Below are 24,632 nucleotides of genomic sequence, written 5' to 3'. Positions count from 1 at the left end.
GCTGCAGTCTCAGCCTGTGCAGTCTCCTTGCAGGGGGAAGCACCAGCATGGGCAGCCTCCCTTCTCCAGCTGGAAGTTGAATTTCCTGCTCAGCTCTCTGGGTGTCCCAGGGGGCTCTTTGTTCATGCACCCCATGATTGCACCTGATTTGCACCCCAGAGGCTCTTTGTTCATGCACTGTTGAGGAACTCGTGCAGACTGCCCAGGGCTGTGGAGCATCTCCAGTCCCCTCCTGTGTGGCTTTGCTGTGCTGGGGGAGCAGAGCAAGGGTTTCCTGTGGGCAGGCTGTGCTAGTGCTTGTTGGGGTCTGAAACAGCTGCTGAACGCCTGAGCTTGCCCCCAGCCCTCTTCAAAGGTGGAGCAGGCAGTTCCTAGTTCCCTCAGGGCTAGTGCTAACCTAACCTAAGAGGATCTCCTGTGCTGAGCTCCCAGGGCCAGCTTTGCTGCCATTTATTCACTAGAGTTAGTAAAACCCAGCATCCCTGGCTGCCTTACACTCTTACAGTCTTCTTGCCCCTACTGACTGAATACCTGCTGAGGGCCCTGGCTGGAAATATTTTCTAACTGCAGCTGAATATCAGGTTGCCTGATCTGGAGAAGTCCTGCAAGAACACAACATGTGTGGTGCCCTGAGCAGCAAAGCAGACTGCCCAGGCCTCTCCACGGTCTGTGTTTCAAACTCAGTGTGAGAATAATGGTTCATTCCCAAAAACAGATGGAGTCAAATGTATATGCTGTGTTTTTAAATAATACGTGCTTTTCCAGACCTTTTTAAGGAGAGCTACAGTGTTGCTAATAATTGTTTAGTTATTCATGAGTTTTCTTGGTTCTAAAGAATGCCTTTGTTGTTTCTTCAGTGCTCTGAGACACACAGTGAATGTTTTTTATCAATTTAAAAATTCCCTAAAAACTCTGCTGTATGAGCCATGTCCTTGGAATGGAATTTACTCTTTATTTTCCAAAATCTTCATCCAGTGCATCCAACAAGGATTAAGGGGTTAAAGCAGTGAAGTGAGTTTTAAAAAATGGGAATTCATGCACCAGGACTGACCTGAAGCAAGGGCCATAATCCACATCAGCTGCTGTCTCAGGGACTGACAGTAGTTACGTTATCTGTCCTCAACTTTGGCATACCAGGACAGATTGTAGATACTGTCTCCTACTCTAAAGGTACAGGACCTGACTCTGAAAGGCTTCAGCTGATAGCCTAATATAAATAATTTCAAAGGCAAAACCTTCCTCCTTCCCCTCTTAGCGTTGAGGTTGGCCAAAGGAATTGCTGAACCCACTCAAACCCTGCTTTACATCTTGTCTTCTCCAGCCTGCGACCTGATGACCCTGGGGATCTTAGCCCTGGTGACGTCGACGGGCTGCGCGTCGGCCAACGCGCTGCAGTCGCTGACGGACGCCATGCACATCCCGCACCTGTTCGTGCAGCGCAGCACGGGCGGCTCCCCGCGCACGGCCTGCCAGCTCAACCCCAGCCTGGAGGACGAGGAGTACACGCTGGCCGCGCGCCCGCCCGTGCGCCTCAACGACGTCATGCTCAAGCTGGTCACCGAGCTGCGCTGGCAGAAGTTCATCGTCTTCTACGACAGCGATTACGGTAAGGGAAGGACAGCGCTTCAGGCTCCATCATGTTCATTTCTTCTTAGCTGGGAGGTGGGGAGGGAAATGTAAAGGGAAGGGTGGAATATGGCGTGCTGGGTTTTTCACTGACAAAGGAGGATGTGTTTCGAGTGGATGCAGGTCTTTGTCTTGAAGGAAAGGTTGCTGTGAAGACTAGTTCCCAGAGAAGGAGCAAAGTTGCTTAGCAACACCTACCCAGACAGACAAAGTTTGAATCTTCTCACACTTTTTCAGTAAAATATTAATCAAGTGTTGACATTGATCAGCAGGGGTCACACAGATGTGCAAGGAAGTTCAGCATGGTCTCTCCCTGTTCCAGAAAATGATTTCTATCAAAGCTGAGTACAGTTCTCTTTACAAATAAATTTTTGCAATACCTATTACTTTTTTTTATGTGCTTCCCCACACTATTCTGTATCTGGACTGAATTTCACAGTGATATTCCTGGCATTAAACTCTACTGAAAAGTAGAGTTAGCATTTTCTCTAAATCTCATGCATTTCCTTCAGCAAAATTCTTCCTTTGAGCTGAGACTTGAGGAAAAGGAGTCTCTGCCCTGGTACCTTATGATAGGCACAAAGAATAACAAAACCCTGAATCTCTCATTGTGCCAGGCTCTCAGAGGGAAAGGGAACTGTGTATACTTTTTTTAATATCCCCCCCATCCCTGCTCTATTGATATGAACACTCTTCCATATGTTTAACTCATGGTATATTCAGCACTCCTGTCTTAGGATACAGGATCTCTAATGGGGAAAATAAATTTTCTATGGTATGTTTTAAAAGCCTGCTAACACTTTTGCTTTAAAATGTGATGCATAATCTTTTGACATGGTGATTTACCATGAACAGAATATAAAAAAAACAAACGTAAGGTTAAATCATCGTAGGAAATAACAATCTTATGTATGTCTATGCATATATAGTTTAGATTTTATACATTTTCCACATTGCAAAATAAATCTTTTTTTGAATTCTCCCTATATACTATTAGATTTTCAGTGGCAAGTCAGAGAGAAATAGCATCTCTGGTTTTGAAATTTGGTTAGTCCTGGTTTAAAAATCCCCAAAATCCAAGAAGCAAAAAAAGAAAAACAACAGTTCTGAGTCTTGGGTGCAATTTCTCTTCTCAGTTGCTAGACACTTATTTGCTGTTTCTTTAACAGGAACATTGAGAATGATGAGGATGGTTTTAAATAGGAAATCAACTGAGATTGTAACATCTTTTTAATGACACAGAATTGTTTTAAGCATGAGAAGACTTCCATGATGCTTGTAAAGCTAATCTGTAGACTCAAAAATCTAGTAACCCAGCAAATAAACTGTCCTGTAATTACTGTCCTCTGTAATGCTTGAACAGTGAATGCTTCGAAAGCAGAAGTCACAAGGTGCATGGTAGGTTTTCTTTTGGTGGCCCTGTGGTAGTGATGAGAATGTTGCTCTTTAGCAGAAGATTGGGTTTAACGAGTCAAAATTATTCAAACAGTTATTTCAAGCATGAAAGGGGAAGAAATAAAAATATTAGGATGTCTTAGAAACACCCCAGATGCTTGATGTGCAAACTACTATTTTCCCTATTAGCTTATCTGCTTACTGAACTATGGTATCCCGTATTCCAGTGATGCATCTGTGTTTCTTTGTCTTCTTTTTTTTTTTTTTTCACTTGCAAAGGCTTAACATTTCAGTAGCAAATCCTGAAACCCTTAATTCATATACCTCTAAATTCAGTTATGATCAAATTTCTCTTTTCCATTTGGCACAGGCTAAGACATTAAGGTTGTGGAAGAGTGCCACAGGTGGTGTTCTCCTTCCGGTGGGGAGTGTGGTGTGCATTGCAGCTGCTCTTTCCTCTCTTTCTCCTCATGGATAAGACATCTATCTTATGTTAACTCCTGTAGAATAATTTCATTTGTAAGAATTTGGTGGGAGGGGTTTCCATAAAGAAGCCAACTGAAGCTTGTCAGATCTGGGTGTGGATTAGTGAATAGAGGCTAAATAACCAATCCACTTCCCAGGATCTTGCACGCTGAGCTCCAAAACAGATGCCTGGCTCCAGGGGCATGGCCCTTTCCTCAGCGCTGAGCTTCCACCGAGCCTTGCTCCTGCTTCTCCAGTAGCACTTCCCTGCCGGCTGTGATAAGGGACGTGACATTTGTGTCTACAGAGAGTTTCCAGCACTGGGCTTTGGTGGTTTTCTATAATAAGTGGTCCATTTCTACCTGGTCTCTGAAAGCTGTACTGTTCCTTTGAGTAGTGTTTTAATTTGTTCGTTTGCTGATCTCCAAAAGCCCTTGGTTTCCTCCTTGTGGAAACTGTCAGATTTTCTGAAGACTAAATAGCATTGCACAATTTAAAGAACGCCCCACGCTGTATTATGTTGAAGCTGAAAATTATTTATTAAAGTTATTACTTGTCCCTTCTTTGACATACATTTTGAATTATAATTTCTGTGGAAAAGTAATGGACTTGGCTGTGAGAAACACAGAGTAGTTTCTGAACAGCCTAACAAGCCCCTAGTATTCTTGTGGTTACAATGAAATATGCCTTTTTTCACACTGAAATGACAGATAAAAATGTGTGCACAACTTCAGTGAAAGGGTGTAGTCCTTTACAGTAAAATGCCTAAAAGTCTATAACAAGAAATTGAGAGATTCCTACTGAGCTGTATCAACGGGGAAAGATTGGTTGATAATTGTCCATTCAGCTCCCCTCTATTTATACAAGAAAAGGTAGATGTTAATGCAGATATTGCATCTTCATGATTTAGCCCTTGTTTTTGCACTTCTCTCATTTATGGCTTGTGTGTGGTTTCAGAAGATGCACAGAATCCTGCTCCCCATTGATCACACTGGGAGGCTGCTGTTGCTGAGACTGACATTCATTTTTTGGTGAAAAAACCAGCTACCCCTAAGTTTGCCATTGGCTCTCAGATGGTGCTCTGTGGAACCAGGTCTACCCGGCTGTAAAAGAACTTGCAACCAAATTCTGGTCTGTTGTGTCATCCTGAGGAGGTTCAGCTGTGCTGATATGTTATGAATTCCTTTTTCCTCTACAGGAGAATCTTTTGTGCCTCCATATATATTGCAACAATGTGCACAGGCCTTCTGGGAAGTTTAATATTTTATTTTGCTGACCTTCTGGATGTAGAAGCATCAGTAATCAAAGTTTCTGACAGAAAAATTGGTAGTGAGGCAAGTTTCATAAAGAGTCTTACCAAGCTGTAAAATGACTATCAGTTAAAAGCAGTGGGTGCCACCCACCAGAAGATGAGGTTGGGAAATAAACAGTTGAAACTGTGCTTCTAGGGTGAGTAAATAAACAGATATGTGGTTAGAGGATGGATTTGAGAAGAGTTTTGGAGGCTGGATGTGAAAATGAAAACAATGAGGCATATTAAATCATATTTCTAAAGAGAAATGTGAGTAATAGCTATGTTTTCACTAGATTAACCTTAGTACTGAATGACAATTTTTATCTCTATAGTTAGATTAGGTCTCTGCTTTCCTTCATACATGTCTATATATCTATATTATGTATAAAATGTAAGATAAAATTGGGGTATTTTGAGTCCACTTTGTCAATGAAAATGGTATTAGACCTGTGAAAAGTAGCTGTAATAGTTTATTCTTAAGTTTTGATGTCCATAAGTGAGTGTTGTTTGCTGAAGAAAAGTGTTGTATAAAAGTTTTACAAAACCTTTTGAAGAACATTTGACCTCCTAAACCAAACTGTGAAACTTGGTTCCTACAGGAGAAACAGTTTAGGCCACAGTTTATTGATTTCTAATTTGTTTTCTAATTTGTAAAAGATTAGAGGTCTATTCTTTTTCATTGATGCATTAACTTTGAATGCTACTTGATCAATCTTGCTATGTGGAAGGAACTTAATTTTCGAGTGACTGGTTTTGTGGGAAGTTGTGTTTCCCACAGCAATTATGTGGCAGTTTCATTTTTGAGTCCTACCTGTCAAGGGCCTCAGCCATGATTGTAAATTACAGGAATTGTGCTATTAATAATTTTACAACAAGATATTGGTCATGGAATGGTCTGTTGTTTGTCAAGATCCCTTTGTGCAGGCTGCTACCCTTGCATTTATTTAATTTGCAGAGGAATATTTTAATGAAAATTGAGAAATGCATGCATTTGCACAGTCCATGTGGAGCACTGCAAATCCCTTGTGATGTGAGATATTGACTGTCACAACAAAAAACAAGCAATACAGAGCATTTGCATATGGGCGACTTTCACCTTACCTGCTTTAAGTTTTCTTTTGTCCTTGTCTGTTTATAACATAAGTTATCTTCTGCTTTCTGTGTCATGATTTCAGCTGCCAGACAACCACTTCTGCATCACTGGGGCTGCCATATTTCCAGTGAGCACGCCTTCCTTAATATAAATACAGGCAATGTGACACCTGAGGTGTTGAGGCATCTGCACGTGTATTGGTTGGTGCCTGTTCAGCAAATCTGACCCTACCAGGAAGTATCTGAATTTTCCTGTGTGAGCTGTGCTGATAGGAGTTTGCATGTGTTATTAAAAATACCTGGTTTTTTTTTGGTTTTTTTTCCAACTGGTTGGTGCATCCCAGCTGGAACTGTTGTGGAGAAGCTTGAATTGAGATTGCTATTTAATAGTAAGATATATGGATTTTAAGCAGCCAGCTGCAGAGAAATGTAACTTTATGCTCATCAGTCTGCAACAGCGATCGCTTAGGCAGGGAATCCTCAGCCACCTCTGCATTGATGCTGCTGTATGGGGTAATAAAGGGGAGGGATGGACTGGGGCTAAGCACCTTTTCACCCAACAAGGAACAGACTTGTCTGAGTATTTATTCTACACAATCTCTGCAGTGCCTAGTTATTCAGGCATAACTGTACACTGGATGTCTAGTTTCCAGACTAATATAAAATCTACCGGGAAAAATGAAGACCTTCCTGTAAAAAGTTTGCGTCTTTTAACATGTGATCATCATTGCAGCTGCAGAGAATGCCAGGAAAGAAAGAATTCAGCCAAGTTCTGCATGTCTAACAGGGAGTTTGTGATACCATGGGGTAGAGAAAAAAATTGACCTTTTGACTTTTACATTGAATTTGATCTGGAAGCTATTGAAGAAATGGAATTGTGTTATCCTTGAATCACTTTTCTGACTGTAGCAGCACTTAAAGTAATTGGTCTGCTTAAATTAAGCACGGATTTTTGTCATTTGTGATGGTATTTCTTTTTATTTGGTAATGCATCACAGTATATAACACCAAATGTAATTAAAGAAAGTCAATTTCACTTCCAATTATTACTTATACATTACTTCTAGTACTTTGATTTTTAAGGTATGTGAGTGTGTGTGCTAATGGCAGCAGTGAGATTTCCCCCCCTCTAATCCCCATAATTCCTAGCAAAGTGTGGGAGCATGGGCAGTGGTTGTTAATGTGTTTCCCATAAAACATATGAAATGCTTCCAGGACAATGCCTGATGTGATATAGAAATGATCTTGAAGTTATGGTACAGCCTTTATTCTCAATGTGTACTATCACAGCTTACCTGTAAACTTCAGTTGTAGCAAAAACCAGTCAGAAATCTGTAGACCAAGAGTTTGGGCAGTTTCAGGCATCTTGTGTCCCTCAAAAATTCAAGGCAAGTTTGGGAAATAATTCTGAGCTTTCAAACAGTTTGAAAAATGTTTTGCAAAGAAATGATGCAATTTCTTTTAGAAAATTCAAACCTCCCTGGACTAACACTTGCAGAAGAGGTTTGCAACTCTGTATTCAAAATAGATATTTTTAAAATCACTGGGTATCTTAAAAGACTTCAGAAGTCTCTATCTCAGTGTATGGTCATGAGAAAGGGAAATGAAAAGTGTTATTAGAAGCAGCTTTCAACCAGTTTTTCAGCTCAGTCATCTCATCAAAAGTGATTATTAATCTAGTCCTGAAAGCTGTCATTGTTCGTTCTTTAATATCTCTTTTTTAACTAGTTTCATTTTAGTGACCAGTCTTCAGGCTCCACTTTGTAGCAGCTGGGGGTTATTGGTAATTCTGTTTTCCCTCCTTTATATTCTGAAACAGAATAATACAGCACACACTGTCTAGAGAAAGGGCAACATCACCAGCCTGGAACCAGAGGTGCAAATTAATTCATTTTGGACAGAGAGGTCTTTGAAAAGTGTAGATGTCATCTGTAGAAGGCCTAAGTTCTTGACTTTCTTTCCCTGACTGAAGGCAGATAGAATCTCTTGAGTTAGGCTGATGGCATGAAGCTAAACAGTTTGTTCAGGTGTGTGAAAAAGACAAGGAGAAATGTAAGGATGATTTGGTGTACTTGAGCAGGGAATCTGAGGATCCCATTCCAGGAGGGAGTCTCTTCAGTTCAGATTTGTTAGGGACTGAATGCTTACACGTCCACTTAGAAATTGTTGGATTAAAGCATAGCTGAACATTGAACAGAAATGTTGAAGTTTATCCTGGAGGATGTATGCAGGGCTTCAGGCAGTGACATAATTCTGAGAAAATGTACTTAGATATCTCAATTTGCAATGAGCTTTGAATAAGTTCCCAATCCCTACTGGCTTTCATGAAAACAGTAGGGGAGAGGATTCATCTGTGTGTATACATATACATGCAAACACACACATATGTATGGATAGATTTAGATACAGAAATATATATGGAGATATTCATGTGTGAATTTCAAGAAAAACAGTAAAGGAGTGTGTCTGTTTATATACATGCATGTGTATACACTTGCATGTAAATGTGTACGTGAGTCCATACACAGAACCAAGGAAACAGATTTCCTCTGCTCCTTTTGTGCCTTTGCCCAGTCCCACAGTAATCCTTCTGATGCCACCACAGGCAGGACTTGTTTGGGCTCATCTGTTTGGAAACTATTTCTGGTTCGTTTTCCCCAGGTAAGAGTTGATGTGGCTTCCTACCACTTCTTTCTGTTTTCCTTATTGAGACAGAAATCCCGTTCGTTCTCCTTCTCACATTTCTGCGTTTTATTTATTTATTTTTCTGATGGCTGAACGTTTGTGTGAGTTTGCTGGCTTTCTTCAGTGCCCTGTCCAAATTGTTTTTAATGTCTAGCTAGCTGTCCACAGCTGCATAAATTGCATCTCCCAGCCAGACACTTGCAAAGGGGGCAGAGTTTTGCTCTTTATTGAATTGAGCTGTGTGGGCCTTTTATACCTTTTGCATTTACCTTCTCATGTATTTAATGTTTGGATCTGGTGCTCTGGGAGTTATTTTAAGAGCTATTTCAATAATTTTAGGAGAAAATGCATCATTAGACTGTAAAAATTAAATGAAAATAAGAGGAAAAATGCTTCAAAGTTTGGGTTTTTCAGAGTCAGAGCCCATTACCAATGTAATCTGGATGTCTGAGTTCTATTGGATGGTGATTTAATATTCATCGTCCTATTATAGCATTTGTTTAAGTGGAAATAATGCATTCTTTTTGTGTACAAATTGAATAAATAGGATTAGTCTCACTACTGGGGAGCATTGAGTCCTACAGAGATGCCTTTTTAATACTGGATATTTTGTTTTAATGTCTCTTGGTTTAGTAACCAAGACTCAAATAGACTGTTTCTTACAAAGCCGTATGGGAGAATTATAGAGGGCTTCAAGAAAGAGACAAAAATTGAGCTGGGACATCCCTTGCAATAATTTAATTGATTTTTCCCTGTTATGGGAGAGCACTGAATGGCAACAGCTACTGTCACACTATTTGGAGAGAGTAGTTGAGTTCCTAAATTTGGAAAGCCTTATGGGGTGAGGAACTATTGGCAGTCCCCACTTCATTGAATCATTTAGATTGGAAAAAAGACCTTTAAGATCATAAAGTCAAAATATTAACCATGTCCATAAGTGTCATGTCTACAGGTCTTTTAAATGCCTCCAGGGATGGTGACTCCACCAACTGCCCTGCTTCCCTGGGCAGCCTGTTGCGGGGCTTGGTGATCCGTTCCTGATATCCAGTCTAAACCTCCCCGCACGCAACTTGAGGCCATTTCCCTTCACTTGTCACTTGTACCTGGTAGAAGAGATGCACCCCCACCTGTCTGCAGCCTCCTTTCAGGTGTTTGCAGGGAGAGAAGAGGTCTCCTGTGAGACTGCTTTTCTCCAGGCTAGACACTCACAGCTCCCCGAGGTGCTCCTATGGCACTTGGCTCCAGACTCTTCACCAGCTGTGCAGTCCTGTGAGCACTGCATGATATCACTCAAGATCACCTGCTCCATGGCCTTCCCTGGAACCTTCCCAGCACCCCACCTCATCCATCAGCAAGAATCAAACCTTGGGGTGGATAAATCTTCAGCTGTTGCATAGCAGATGAGGAAGGGAATTCAGGACAGTGATTTAGTGCTGGTGTGACTTGAATTTCATTTCCAAAGTCAGAGTGATTTCCTCTGGTCACTCTTTGCTTATATCAACAGCAAAGTATCTTCTAGCAAAGTATGCATGGGGAGTCAGGCAAATACAGAGACTGTGCAATAGAAGAATTGTTATGTTTATACCAAAAGACCAAGCAACATACAGTACCTGAAGTACAAAATGTCTTCTTTGCATAGCAGGCCATAACCCAGTGATCTCACTTGTCCTAATGCAGTTCCTCAGTAATTCTCAAAGTCATTTTGCTTTGGCCCACTTGCATTAATATTTGACATTGCCATTAACAGGAATTAAGACATACCTCATCTTCCAAAAGCCATATAATAATGTTGAGGGAACTTTGTTAAGAAAAGAAAAATCCATTAACTAGGACCAACGTTTCTCTGTAATCACCTTTCTCCTTCAAATGACAGAATCTTTGCAGGAAGGATCTGTCGTTTATTTTTGTCATAGGGATAATAATCCCTCCTGCTGTGGAAGAATAATTAAAGGTCAAATTCTGGCATTGTATTCATGAATCAGCACAGCCTGAGCACCAACACCTAACTGGACACCCCACCAGGCCCTTGTGGTGCAATAGAAATCTTGGCTGAAGGAACAGCAGTGTTCTTTTATTTTTAGTGAAGTTTTTCTCTGTTGCTTTGCATTAAGGATGCTTTGTAATGATTGCCTTATGTATGGAAGCATATATGAGTCCATCAAATTATTTAAAAGTAGTTTGGACCACCCAAAGTGCACACTCCCTCTTTAGCAAGGAGCATTTGGTGACATTCTGTGGCTTTGCTGTATAAAGAAGTATCTGTGGGAGTCTTTGTGGTGCTGCATATCTTTTATTCTCTCCCATCCTGTGCAGCCATATAAGTCTGGACAAGCTGTAATTAAGTGAAACAATATATTACAGTACTAAAATAGGAATAACAAGGGCAGCCTTGCAATGGGAAGGGTGGGAGGCGAGCAAAGAGGAACATTTAAAATGCTGGGTTATTGGCCAATTAGTGGGTTTGACTGAGTACTCATGACAGGTGTATTTAAGTTTTCTTTCTCTCAAATCCTAATTAAGTAATTGGAAAGAAAGAAAATTTCAAATTAAGGCAGAAGGAGAGCCTGCAAGCCTAGAGACAAGTGAGTTTGGCAAGTTCAGCAACCTCCAGTAACCACACACTGGCTTCAGGGAGATGTGACATTGGTGTAATGGCAGTGATGACACAAGGGGTTCAAGTGCTTTTGGGGGGAATCTCAAACCATCCTCTTCCTATTCGGATTCCTATTATCCAGCCAGTTCCCTTTCGATCTGATTTAGACAAAAAATTTACAAATTAGGAGTAAGAGAAGTCTTGAATATTTTTTGGTTATGCCAGAGAACAGTAAGACATTTATGGTCTCTTCAGACAGATGCATCAGAAAGGTGTTTGATGGTTTATAATGTGCTGTGCTTGAATAATTTTTAATTATTCTTAAAATGGCAAGGTAGAAAACTACAAAGTTAGCAATGAGATTTGTCTGTTTCCCTTTGTGGACTTAGCTATGGTAAAGATGGTAGAGTGGCTTAATGTTACTAGCTCAGCAACGCCACTGCACTTCATTTAAAAAAAAATCACCAGGGTAAAAATTAGCTAAAAGCTCTACTTTTGGGGGAAAGAAGAGAAGGAACTTTATTTTTAAGACAGATCTATTTTCTTGTTTAAGTTAAAGAATCTGGACTGAGTCAGTTTAAATAATAAATTTGCAAAATTACTTTTCTCAAATTATGTAAGAGCTGATGTGCCACTAAGGTGAAAAATGAGTAAAAAGTCTCCTTGAAATCCAGATGTTTTTCTAAATTCTATATGTTTAGGAAATACAGGTGATCAAGGCAAGAGAGAGCTCTGAAGTCCTGCTGTGCACAAGGTTGCACTGTGAACTTGATTGCAGACTCTTAGATAGCAAAGAATCAACCCAGCAGCAGCAGGTGCTCGCTTCGGTTTGACACCAGGGCTTTCCAGAAGAAAAGGGTCTTGCAGAGTACCCAAGGGTACTAAAAGCTTTAATCAGAGGTTGTTAAACATGAGTATTCCAAACATTAGACACAAAGTCACAGGACTAGTGAGGGCTGCTGCTCAGGATTTGTTCCCAGTGTTCCAGTGTTTAATCCCTTTTGTGTGCTAATTAACCTTCTGTGTTTCATCTTCCTCAGCTGATGTCAGGAAGATTCATTGTTATTCTTATATTGTATCATGGATTGGAATGGAGTAAACCATCTCTACAAGAATTCTAAAAACCTGAGTTTGCAGTAGTTATTGTGATGGTTTAGGATCTGCTAAAAATATTTTAATTTAATCATGGTTAATGCAAGATCTAAATTTTTCTTGTTTTTAAATTCCTCTTTAGGAAAAGATGGACTTTTCCTTTGCTTAAGACTCCATGAAATTTATTAATCACTTTATAATAAAACCAAACAAATTTGAGACCCTTCTCCTGCAGAGGGGCTGGCAGTGCCACCTGAGGGAAAGGAACAACTTTACAAAACTAATAATCACCTCAGGCAGGGGGAAGTATTTGAGGAGCTCTGACCCTTTACAGGAGAGAATTATATTTTCATACCAGGTTTTTAATATTAATATATGAAGAAGGATTACCCTTGCTGTCTAGTAAAGCAATAGCTAATTAGATATTTGGTTTTTAATAATGAAAGTTAGTGTTAGACAATCATTTGGGGATTCTGAATGATTGTTTAGAAAACAAAAAGCCTAGTTGAATCTCCTCCTAGTTGTGCTCACTGCTGCTTTTCAAGTATTACTTCAGCAGAAATCTGTACAGACATGTTTTTTGTCGTGGATTGCTTAGAAAATGAGGTAAGAATACCTGTAGTTTTTGCATGTGAATGGGAGTGATTTTGGAGGTGTTTAGACCAACATGCTCCTGAATGTTCTTATTTGTCTTACCAATCTAACTAAAAAAAAAGATTAAAAAATATTGATTTTTATATTCTCTTTAGCAGAACACAATAACCAAAATAAGCAGCTAAATGTTTTTTCCCCTAATAATGGTTTAAAGACTGGAAATTGGCAAACTAAAGGAGACCTGTGGGGATATATGCAAATAGCTTTGTTTTCCCATATGTCTTGGGTGGGAGGATGGCTGCTTTCTCTTTAGCTAATTCTTTTTGTGTTAAAGAGCTGTGGTGTTAGGGGAAAATGTCTTTATTTATTTATTTAAAGGAAAAACAAAAGACTCTGATAATGATCTGAAAGAAGTATTTTAAACATTTAATGTTTATTGCTGTTAATTACTGTGGTAATTGTATAGAAGTGGTAACGTGTGGTGGTAATTGCTAGTTTATTTTTTTGAAGCATGTTAATGCATCCACAAGTGAGTTTTTGATTAGAAAATCTTGTGTAGGATGTAGCCATGTTGTCAGACACCAGACTCTGCCCACAGCCTGTCTCATGGTGGGGAGTCTCTTACAGAACTTGACTGACTTATGTAAAATATCATATGTTTACAATAAAATTAAGGCCAAATAGTCATTAAACTTAAAGCTGACAAGATGCTTCATCTCTATGCTTTGAACTTCAATTGCCAATGAGAAGTAGTTGGAATTTCAGCGTCACGGAGATGACTGATTTTCATTGGCTTTTAAAGCAATCGCAGAATTTGGTCTACAGATTGTTTTGCCTTTTCAATACATTTTTACCAAGACCTTTTAAAAAAATGTGACAACTTAATTTTACTGAAATTTAAGGGACTCTTCCTTACATAAGTTTAACTTGTCAGTCAGGTTTACACTCATGGCCCATAACCTCCCATTTACCACATGGTTTGCAGCAGCAAGCAGTGTTCACATCCCTGTGGCTTTTCCACAGCTTTTCTGTTCAAAATGTTTGGGTCACAGGCTGTGTGTGTGTGGTTTAGATTTGTTTGCTTTTTTAAAAGTGGCTAACATTTATCACAAACGTGGTTAGTGACTGTGGCGAGGGTTGAGCTGAAGTCCCACCCCTTAATGTTCCTTACAAAAATATCAGTAACAGAAGCTAAGCTAAAATCTACCTGTTCACGCTTTCCATGAGAATCCTTTCAAAGAAAGGTGGTGTACCCCATTTTGTCATCAGTTTTGAAAAGAAACTCTGAGTATTGATTCATAATAGGGGCTGTATTTGTTATCATTCCTGTTGGAGAAGGCACTTCCTCCTCTCTTTGATGCCTTGACCCAAAGGGCTTAATTCATCAAGAGATTGTTGAACCAATGGGGATTTTTTTCTGAACTACAAGCTTCAGGAGGGGCCTCAGTACTCGTAGGCAGTTTTGTTCTCCTTGTATTGAGGGTAAGGAAGTGAGATCAGTATTTATTAAGTCTGAAGTGGCTTCTGTGTTCATTTGTGGTTCATCTGACAGCCATGCACTTTGCAGTTAGTGTTTCTATTTAAGGTACAGGCTTTGTCTCTCTCCTTGTTTCACACAGCAATGGGGAAATGGAACCATCCCTATTAGAGGTAATTGGTAAAAAGCCATAACTACTGCCACACTATGCACTGAGGTTTATAACTCACTTTACTTGCTGAGGCTGCAAGTTTGAGCTTGGAAATGATTTGCCTTTCTCCCTTTGTAATCATATGCTGCTTTCTGAGGCTTCACTGGAATGCAAGCCGTGAGGACTGGGCTATTATTCTGTCCTTTGCTTGTGAGCTCGCCCTCACGATGGGAAGAGCTGTGGAGTCATTTGGGCAGCATTAATTGGGGACTAATCAGGAGCTGGTTGTCTTCCTTCCCCTGCAGTCTACATGACAGCTGCCTGTACGGTGGCACGGCAGTGAATAAAGCAGAGGCAGCTTTTTGGGAGAGCTCTGTTGATTTGGCATGTCTGTCCTTACAGCTGCCCACCCACTGCTGAGACTGACTGGTGATGTAAAGGGTAGGAGAAAAAGACACAGGAACATATGTGCTGAGACTATTTCAGGGGACATTTTTTTGTGCTTGTACTCATGTCCTCATGCTGACACCAAGTGTTGTCACTTATTGCTTTACATATGTGTGCATGTATGTGTACAAATGTGTATGTCTATGTGTAAATGAAGAGCAAAGACAGCTCATGCTTGTCTTGATGAATGTTAATTACCTGGAACCTATAATTAGAAATTGAGCTTTAAATACAGGGGTAGCATAAATACCAAAAAAAACCCAACTTGTGGAAATAGGAGTTTGGTTTGGTACCATTTAGACGCATGAAAAAAGGTGGATTTCTGGGAAAAAATTACACATTTCTTGGTTTTTTGCAAGTCAGCATCCAGCTTTTCAGGCTCACAAGCAGTTTTATGAATTTGGAGGGTAGGAACTAATGCATAGCACTCAGTCTTTGTAGGAACATACCTCCTGATTCCTTGCACTACCTCCCTTATGCACACACAGCACAAATGGGAGGTGTGTGTGTCATCTTTGCGAGTGCACATGTTAAAAAACCAGCACGGAACCCACTGGTAATGAGTCCTGCCTGTAGTTGTTAGAGCTATAAAGGTTTTGAAGCTGCAACTTTGTTTCCAGGTAACCCTGTTACCTTTGTTTACCATTTTGCTTTTCAGATTTTATTTGTTGTGTTTGGTCTGTCCCAAAGAGTAAGTGATTTTGGCAAGGTCAGGTTTTGTAGGTAATGTGATGTTGATTTGTGAACACAAACTGTGTGGCAAACCCAGTGGAGTTCGTGTGTTTGAGCGCTGTGAGCTGACTGCCTCTTAGTATTTTCTTCTCTTCTTGCTTTTCCTCCTATTTCTCTGGTATTTCAGATGGAAAGTGTAACATTCCCAGCACACCACACAGCGTGTGCCAGGCAGTCTGTTGTCAGGGGCTTCCTGAGGTGATGCTGCCGTCACCATGTGCTGGGTGTATGAAGTGTCTTGTCCCTGCCATCTCCCTGTTTAGCCAACACTTTGTTATTAATGGATGATCAAACTGGGAGGTGCAAGGAGATCCATGTTACCTGAGGTAGCATGCGTGCTTAGGCTTTGCTGAGAGCCTCTGAGAGCTGAGTCTGATAGATGTGGTGTTGGGAGTTAGCTCCATTAGCTCCATGTGTATTATAATTAAAGTCAGGCAAGCTGATAAATATTGGAGATGGTTGGCTGTAAATCCTGACGATAGTCAAGGTAAAATATGTTCTAACTTACATGATACTGAAGTAAAATTACCTGAAGGACTTGTCTCAAGGACAAATTCAACTTCTTTTTAAGGATTAAAATATTTCCTAAGTTAAATTAAAAGATAAAAATTAGATGTGATGTTAAGATGTTTGAAATTGTGAGAGCGTAGAATATTTTAGTGTGAGTTTAATCACATTTTGAAGGACTTGAATGTCCGTATGTTAGAAGAATGACAGCTCGGTAGACTGTGGAGAGACATTTGCTTTGCTGTGCTAGTCTTCCTGCTTGAACACTCTTGTTTACTGTTGGAAGCTTAAAATGATTGATAATAAAGCCCTCCACAATTTTATTTCTGTCATCTGTAGTGTTTGATATTGCTATTAAGGCAAGTGACAAAAGGTATGCAGACCTGAAGAGATGTAATTGTAATACAATAGTGAGGTTTTCTATGCTAGTTCCCACTCCCTGAGACATTTTGATAATTGAGAGCTTGTTTCTGCTTTCCAGTGTGTATTAAAATGGTAATAATTGCATAATCTCAGTCCTATCCTGCCATATTAATTTTGAGTTCCCATTGTATTGGTCTCTGTTTCATTGTACCCAGATGCTTATATGGCAAACATTATGACTGGGAGGTAATTCTGCCTTAGGTAATGCTCTTTTTCTCTAATGCCCTTGTATACTGATGATTGAAAGTTTAATATGTTTACACCTAGAGGATTCCTGCATGAAAGTGGTTGTTGTCCTTTGAGAGTGGGAGGTGTATAGATAGCAAGTGTTTAATTCATACCCCTATTTTCTTCTCATGATTAAAGATTTTTTTTTTTTTTTTTTTTTACTGAAGATGTCCCTTAGTGAAAGGGGGGAAGAAGGGACAGCAGGAGAGTAGGGTTCTTATTTTTATGTCTGTTGATTTTAAGAATGCATTGGGGTTGGAATTGTTTCATAGCACTATGGATGGCTTGTTAGGATATTTTTAACAGCATTATCCCTGGACTGTGGGGGATGCTTTGGTTCCCTGGGAGTGAAAGGTGGGATGCCTCTGTTGAGAGCACTCTGCTTCACGCTGGGGAAAGGGTTTGGCACTGGCACAGGTTTGGCTTTGGGCAGTGTCAGAATGCTCCAAAGGAGTGCTGGGAGACCCAAATGGCAGGGACCAGGTTGTGGAAAAATGGCTTTAGATCTTGGTTAAAAAATGGTCCCTTTCCCATAGCTCTTCTCTGTCACAGATTGAGTTAAAATTGAGTTTGATTGTTGAGTTGTTATTCAATGCAAATGGGCAGCACAAATGGATGTGTTCTGCTCCTCAGTTTCGCAGGCTGGCTTGGGGGCTTGTACAGGACAGGTCTCTGCATCCAGTAATATTTCTTGTAAGTTAGGGCTGCTGAGAGAGCAGCTACAATGTATTGCAGAATGATTGAGACCTGGGTAATTTCTGTGCTGCAAAACATCTTGAAAATTGTTAATATTTTTCTTTCATGAAAATGAGAAATAGTTCTTCATAGAAATTCCTGTCCACAATAAATGCAGGGACACTGATATCTTCAGGCATCAGCAAGGAGATGAAACTCCAGAAATGCTGGTTTTATTGGCACAATATCAACCTGCTGCTGACTTTTGGGGTAGTTGGCCCTGTTTGGTCTATGAAGAACAACATTTAATGCCTTGATCATGAGGTCAAAATATATAAATGCTTGTATTTTACTTAATTTTTGATTTATTTTGGAACATTTTGAGTTGGTGTACACAATAAAGTGTTTCAATAGATGCAGTTTTCATCTTTAGAGGTAAACATTATTTCTCATGCATGCTCTCTTTCTGAAAACACTTGGGAAAAAAGGCCAAATAAATTTAATATGCAGATGCTTTTTTCTTTATTTTTTTGGATGTTGACCTTCCCAGAACAGCAGTAATGATTAGTGGTGTTTTGAAGGCAGACATCTCGCTTTATCTCTAGAGTTTTTCTGTATTTTTGAAATGTTAAATTGAAGCATAAAGGGAACATGTTTACTTTTTATCTCTGTAACTATTTCTATGTAGTTTTCTGTTTGTTGACAGGCAGTGCTTTGTGTTTCAGCCCTGCACAGCTCCAATCAGCACACTGATCTTCATGGTGACTTTGTGCACACTTTGCCAACATTTTGACATCATTTTCCTTCCTTGTTTCCTTTTAACCCTTGTATTTATTGAAAAGCCCTTTCCATATGTCAAGCCCTTATTATCTTTACTAAAGAAATGGTGATAATCTCTGACCTTAGAAAAACAACACTGTTTGGGGACCTGGTTCAGCTAGACTTCTACATCAGGAGCTCATTTTTTTACTCTATTTTTAACGAGAAAGTTACTCTTCAGATTGTTATACAGGAGTAGAACATGAGATATTTATGAAAGATGAGACATTAAACCTTGGCACACTTCCCTTACTACAGGCTTGTCAATGTATTTCTGCCCAGTTTGGAATATATACTACTTTAAAAAAGCCAAAAAAACCCCCAAAAAACCCAGAAGATAATGTGTTTTCTTTGAATGAGTTCAAGTTTTTGTTTCCAGTTTGGACATCCCAGTTTAAATCATTGCAATTACTAATTAGCATTGACTGAACATTAACAGAAAGCATTGACTACGGAGGATTATTTATTTTATGCCTTTTTTCCAATTTTTAAAAATTACTTAGAAATTATTTTTATTCAGGAATTGCCTGGTTTTTCCATGCCTTTAGAGAAGCAATTCCTTTGATTTTTCAGTTTTTCAGTTATTTTAAATTCTGTTAAAGTTAGGTAGCCACATAGGTATTTTCTAAAAGTATGTTTGAGAAATTTTTTGATTATTTATCTGAACCTGCATATACATGTGAATGTATTTATAAGCAATATGATTTGATGTGTTTGTAAAACTCATGCTTTTATGCTTTTCAGAAATTATAAATCTTTATTAGGAAAAGCTTGGGTGGTACCTGTTTTTTTGGGGTTTTTTTGGTAGGAGTTAAGTTTGTTTGGTCTGTGGAAACCAACAATTACTGTGGATAAAAGCAGATTCAAAGGTATTCTGATGAGCTGGGAGATATTTGTTTATTCTCAATAGAGAATCCAAAGTTTTGGTCCAAGTCTGACTCGTGTGCTTCTGCCTGTAGCAGAGCACCTTACTGAGGCTGTTTAACGCCTGCCCATCAGTCTTTGCTGTTAACCTGTTGTCGATGAGATCATTCAGTGGGGGACTCCTTGGCAGTTCTCAAATTGCAGTGTAAGGAGACAAAATGTGTTGCCAGAGAATGAAAGATCACCTAATGTTTTCTCTCTTAAGGGGTCACTTCCAGAGGGCTGGAGTGCCCTGCCTTTCCTTGAAAAACCTCTGTGTTTTGTGTCGGTAACTGGTGTGCCACGTCAGCTCAGATCCGATTTGCGCGATTGTTTTTCACCTGCTGGATTTGAAAACTGTTGAAAACTTTCTTCTCGTAACTCTGTGAAGTTGATCAAGTATTGGTTACTTGATCATTATGGCATTAAGACTATTAGAATTGATTAAGTCTATTAAGACTTGATTATTAAGACATGAAACTGCAGTAGTGCCCAATCCCTTTAATGTGATTACCTCAGTGTTAAAAAAAACCAAAAACCCCAACAGGGTAGGCATAAAGCAGTAGGGTAAGTGTGTGTTGAAAAGGGTGTCCCAAAGGGCTGCCTGTAGATGTTGCCTGCATTATGAGATGAAATTATTATTGCCATGTCAATAGGGCTGTGTCCTTTAAAGAATTTAATTCCTTAAAACTGTTTGGAACTAAGTTCTCTGCTAATTACTAGTTAGCAGAGGGAAGCCTTTGATAAAAAAATCAAAATAGATAACACAAAAGAGAGAACTTAGTTTGTAGAATACAGTATTAGAAGAGTCCTTGTAAATTGATTGGTTTTTACCTCCACCACCTCTTGTGTTGTCTTCTACAATTTGCCTATATTACCTATCTGCTTCTGGGTATTGACATTCACAGTCAAAACTAGTCTGCTGGTACTGCAAAAAATGAGTCAAATCAGTGTTGAGATTTCTAGCAATAATGCAGTACAAATACTTTTAATAATTCTGTGGATCCTCTGTGTGTGTTGTGATTTCTGCACTGAGGCAGTGAGGTGCTTTGTGAGTCACACTATCTGAGAGAAGCCTCAGGAAATCCCAAGATCCCACTCTATGTGTATAAATATTTTTGTTTTCAAATAAGACTCTGGACCTGAATACTGAGGTACAATGCTGAAGTGTGTTGGGTTTTTTTGGGTTTTTTTGAGTGCTATGACAGCAATAGCATCCTTTAATTTCATGCCTCCACATCAGTAGATTTTGAGAGAAGACATGGAGCTGCAGAATGGTTTGGGTTGGAAGGGGACCTCAAAGAACATCTGGTTCCAACTGACCTGCCATGAGCTGGGGTGCACCCATAAATTCTCTGGGCAATTTGTTCCAGAGTCTCACATCCTCACAGTCAATAATTATTTCCTAATATCTTCTCTAAATCCTCTCTCATTGTGAAGCCATTTCCCCATTTTCCTGTCACTATGTGCTGTATTTACTCTACATGAATAAGAACTTACAGCTGGAAAAACAGTAGCAATTATTTTTTGTGAATAATATTTTCACTGATTTTCTTCAGGAAAAATGTCATGTCTTATTTACAGTCTGGGGTAACTTGACATCGCTGAAACACCTTGGCCTTCCAGACCAGAGCCCAGAGACAGGGGTAGAAAGGGGGGGAAAGCTCCTCTAATTAGGGTAAAGATATAGTGAAAGAAAATATAAAAATAAGTTTGTCCCTCTTTTCCACTCAGAGTACAGAAGGAAATGGAGTAAGCTTGGGGTTTTATGCAAAGTTAGTTTTTGGACAGCCTATACTCAAAAATTATTTCATTGGAAAAATGTGTTTTAACAAGGTAATTACTAGTCATTTGCTGAGACTGATTATATTGTAAAGGAGCAGTTTAAAGGCCCAAGGAGAAATAAATGACTCAGAAGGAAAAAGTTGTCATCCACCCATGCAATCACCAGAAATAGAGAAAACTTTTACACAATAACAGGTACAATTGTCGGTTAAGGAGCCAGGAGCCAAGGAGCTGTCAGCCTGGAAGGCAGCAGAGGAGAGCCTGCTGTGAGGAGCTACTCCTGACAAATCCCTCTCTGCCTCCATTCCAGAAATGGGACAGCATTAAAATAGTTAATGCTCAGGTGATTCTAATTATTATATATGTATTTTAAAACCCACTAGATGAACTTGTTTGATGTGATAAGTCAGTTGAAATGCATTTTTTTGAATGGCTGGGAAAGGCTCTATGTTTCTAGAAATGCTCTTTGAAGTAGGGTTTTTTGGTACCGCAGCTTTTGAAGGCACATCCAATTTTTTATGTGATTAGCTCAGATACCAAGAGCAACACAAGCCTTAAGAGGTCTCAGTGCCCTGCTTCTTTACCATGGTTTTCTCCAGCTGGTCTGTCTTGGTCACAGCATAATTGGTATTTGAGTTTTTCACTTGAAAGCTGGTTCACATATGACTGAGAGCTATAGCCACACCTTTAACTGCAATGCAAGCAAACTAAATGTGATCACTACAGATCGAGCTTGTACCACACAGCATTCCTGTGGGGGTAAATTAGACCTGCCAGGTTTGTTCTCACCACTTTCCAGCTCCCTGAATTGCTCTCTGTCACTTGCTTTACTTGTGTGAGAAAGAAGCTTCCCAACAGTGTTCTCACTGACTCACTTTAGGAGTTCCAACCAACACCCAGAAAATGTTTGAAATGTAAAAGAGTTGGCCCCATGCATGGCTTGAATACTTATTTATTTGTGAAAGCAAAGTTCAAGGCACAGAAGTTTCTCATGCTAGGAGATATGTCTCAGAACTTAACTTGAAATCTTATGGCTGCTATGTAAGATGGTCTCTAATGGAGAAGTCTGGGGAGAGACAGATGAGCAGTATCATGATCAACTCCTCAATGAGTGAACTTCATCTCTCCCTGATTTATAAAACGAGTGGCGCCTTCAAGGTTTCAGTGGGAAATATTATTCCTGAAGTTAATGTGTAAGTTCTTCTTAATGCTTGATAGATTAACTTTGTTGCAGTTGGCACCATTAAGTTGAGTAAAAGAAGCCATTTAGTTCAATTCTTCACCTGCCTCACTTCTACCCCCAGTTCAGAACTAGAATTTAAGTTGCTGTGTTTGTGAGACTTAATCCCACTGTATGTGAGGAAAGCAGCTCTTTACCTAAGTCACTTCAAGAAATGATAGGAAAAAAAACCCCAGCATATACATTGATATGTAAATATAATTCTTAAAATTTGGTTTGAGGTTGTGTATGGCAGTTTTGAGTAGCCATCAGCTACTCAAGACAAGTGATACAACTAATTAAATTCTACTTTTATAGATTAAATTGATTCCCAAGAGCAGCAAAAGTGTCAGGATAGAATGGAACTATTTTCTCTTTTTCAGGGCTCTCATTGTTTATTTTTTAAATTTTAGTTCCTAAGCTTGGCTAGTTGAGGGGAGCGGCTTATTCTGCAGGGAGCTTCAGGCATTATCAAAACAGTCAGGAATGTACAGATCCTGTGACTGGAGTTGGTAAGGGGAAATGTTGTGCACTTGCTGTGTCTACAGGAGTTGGATATGCTCCAGGACAGCAACAGTCCAGACCTGGAACTGCCGCTCTTGACTCTGTGGATTGTGTGTATTAATAGTCATTAAAAATACTTTCACAGACAAAGAAGGGGAGGGAGTCAAACAATCAAATGTTAAAAGGAAAACTGTTGGTGATCCAAGGATGGTGTTCCACCAGTGTGGAAATTAATGCTCAGGAATGAACATTGGCACCTTTTTCTAATTGATTAAGCTTTTCTCTCTCTGTTGAGCTGGAGGAGGAGGTGCTGCATTTCCTTTTGTTCTCTATAAGAAATCAGAAGAACAGGAGAAGGACAACAATATGTCTTGCTCAGCAGCCTAAGTTTGAGATATGTCTGGGCTTTGGTCCTTTGTTTTATCTTGGTTGTCCATTCAGTTTCCATCTTGGTGCTTCCTCATTTTTGAATGTGCAGAAGTATGAATTCTTTTTGGAAGCAGAAGAGAACTGGAGCACTTACTAGAAGAAAAAACAAGATGGTCATCCTGGACCAATCTTTGTCACAATGCTTTGAAGAAGGTTGAAAGTCTGGATCAGTCTGTTTGGTTCTTTGTTTTGTTTTTGTTTTGTTTTTGGTTGCTTGCAAAAGCAGGAATGAGAGCCCCTTTTAATGTAACACGTCTGTCTGTCTTGCAATAAGTAGTCCTGTAATGTTTTCTGGTTTTACTTTGCTGAAGAACTGTGAACACAATGTATGTTTGGCCATGGCCTCTTCAGCAAAACCTTGTAATGCCATAAGCCTAATGAACCTTCAGTTGTGAAGGTTACAAAGTCTGAATTTCCACATCAGCTATGTTCTGTGTTTTTGTATTAACTGTCGCATTAAGAAAAAAGATGATTGGCTACATTTATTGCACACTTTAATCTGCAGACATTTAGATGTGTATTTTCAACTTCAATGGTTAGGTGTCAGGTTTTATAGTTAGGATAACTTGGACAGAATGCTAATCAGGAGCTCTAGAAGCTCTCTGAAGAGTTTGTAAAGGACCACTGGAGGAGTAGTGGACCTTAGGATGTCGTATTTCCCTCTGGCTCTTTTCTCATGCAGTTCTCCCTCTTTGTTTTCCAAAACACGTTTAGATGTTGCTTGCCCTCACTGCCTGTTTTGGTTCATGTTCTGTGTAAATCTAAATGTGATCGCTAAATATCCATGAAACACGTTATTTTACTTGCCTACTCTGTTCATGCAGTGGGAGCACCTTTCTGTATTCAGCCAGCTGGAGTTCCTTTGAATATGGAAATGTAGCTTTAGTGTGGATATTGCTGACCTGCAATCTCTCTGGCTATAGAGTGCTTTTCTTAAAAAAAAAAAAAAAAACACCAAACTTTCACATCAATCTTTTAATAATCCCTATCCTTCTCTCTATGAAAGACTATTCTTATTTTTCTTTAAAAATATAGGATGCACAACAAGAGTAATTTTGATTTTAATTGTTGATAACCTCTGGAGCCATTGGCAATCTAATCAAAACACAATAAAAGAGTCAAACTGTGGAGAACTATATGAAGTAACTTCCAGTGCATTGCATGAAAAAATAAGGAATGTTAGCTTTGATACCTATGCTAAAAGCTGTGGAGACTCCTTAATATGACTAGGATAGGCAGACACACACCCCCCACCCCAAAAGCCTGGGTATTTCATTGTCTTCAAAATTCTCTGGGACTGTTAAACAGTTCAAGAAGAATCTGCAAAGACTGAGTTTTCTGTTTATGTGTTTGTTAAGTGACTGGTGGTTATCACAGATAGTCCTTGAAGTGTCGTTGGGAAGATTAACATTGACTTCTCACGGAATGGGTAATTGTCCTACAGTAGCATCTCTGAATTCATATAGAGTGGGTGGGCTTTTGGGAGTCTGTGACAAA

General features: G+C 39.5%; 1 protein-coding gene across 1 annotated transcript in view; it reads left to right on the top strand.

The window, feature by feature from the left end:
• Window positions 1-24,632, top strand: part of GRID1 (glutamate ionotropic receptor delta type subunit 1) — a 482,309-nt gene that overhangs the window by 191,983 nt on the left and 265,694 nt on the right. Inside the window, exon 3 of the mRNA XM_041474584.1 lies at window positions 1,322-1,606. Coding sequence (XP_041330518.1) covers window positions 1,322-1,606 — 285 coding nt within the window. The remainder of the gene's footprint in view (window positions 1-1,321; window positions 1,607-24,632) is intronic.

Source organism: Pyrgilauda ruficollis, unplaced genomic scaffold, assembly GCF_017590135.1.
Source record: "Pyrgilauda ruficollis isolate IOZ18807 unplaced genomic scaffold, ASM1759013v1 scaffold11, whole genome shotgun sequence".
Taxonomy (NCBI): domain Eukaryota; kingdom Metazoa; phylum Chordata; class Aves; order Passeriformes; family Passeridae; genus Pyrgilauda; species Pyrgilauda ruficollis.
This window is presented reverse-complemented; position numbering and strand designations above follow the sequence as displayed.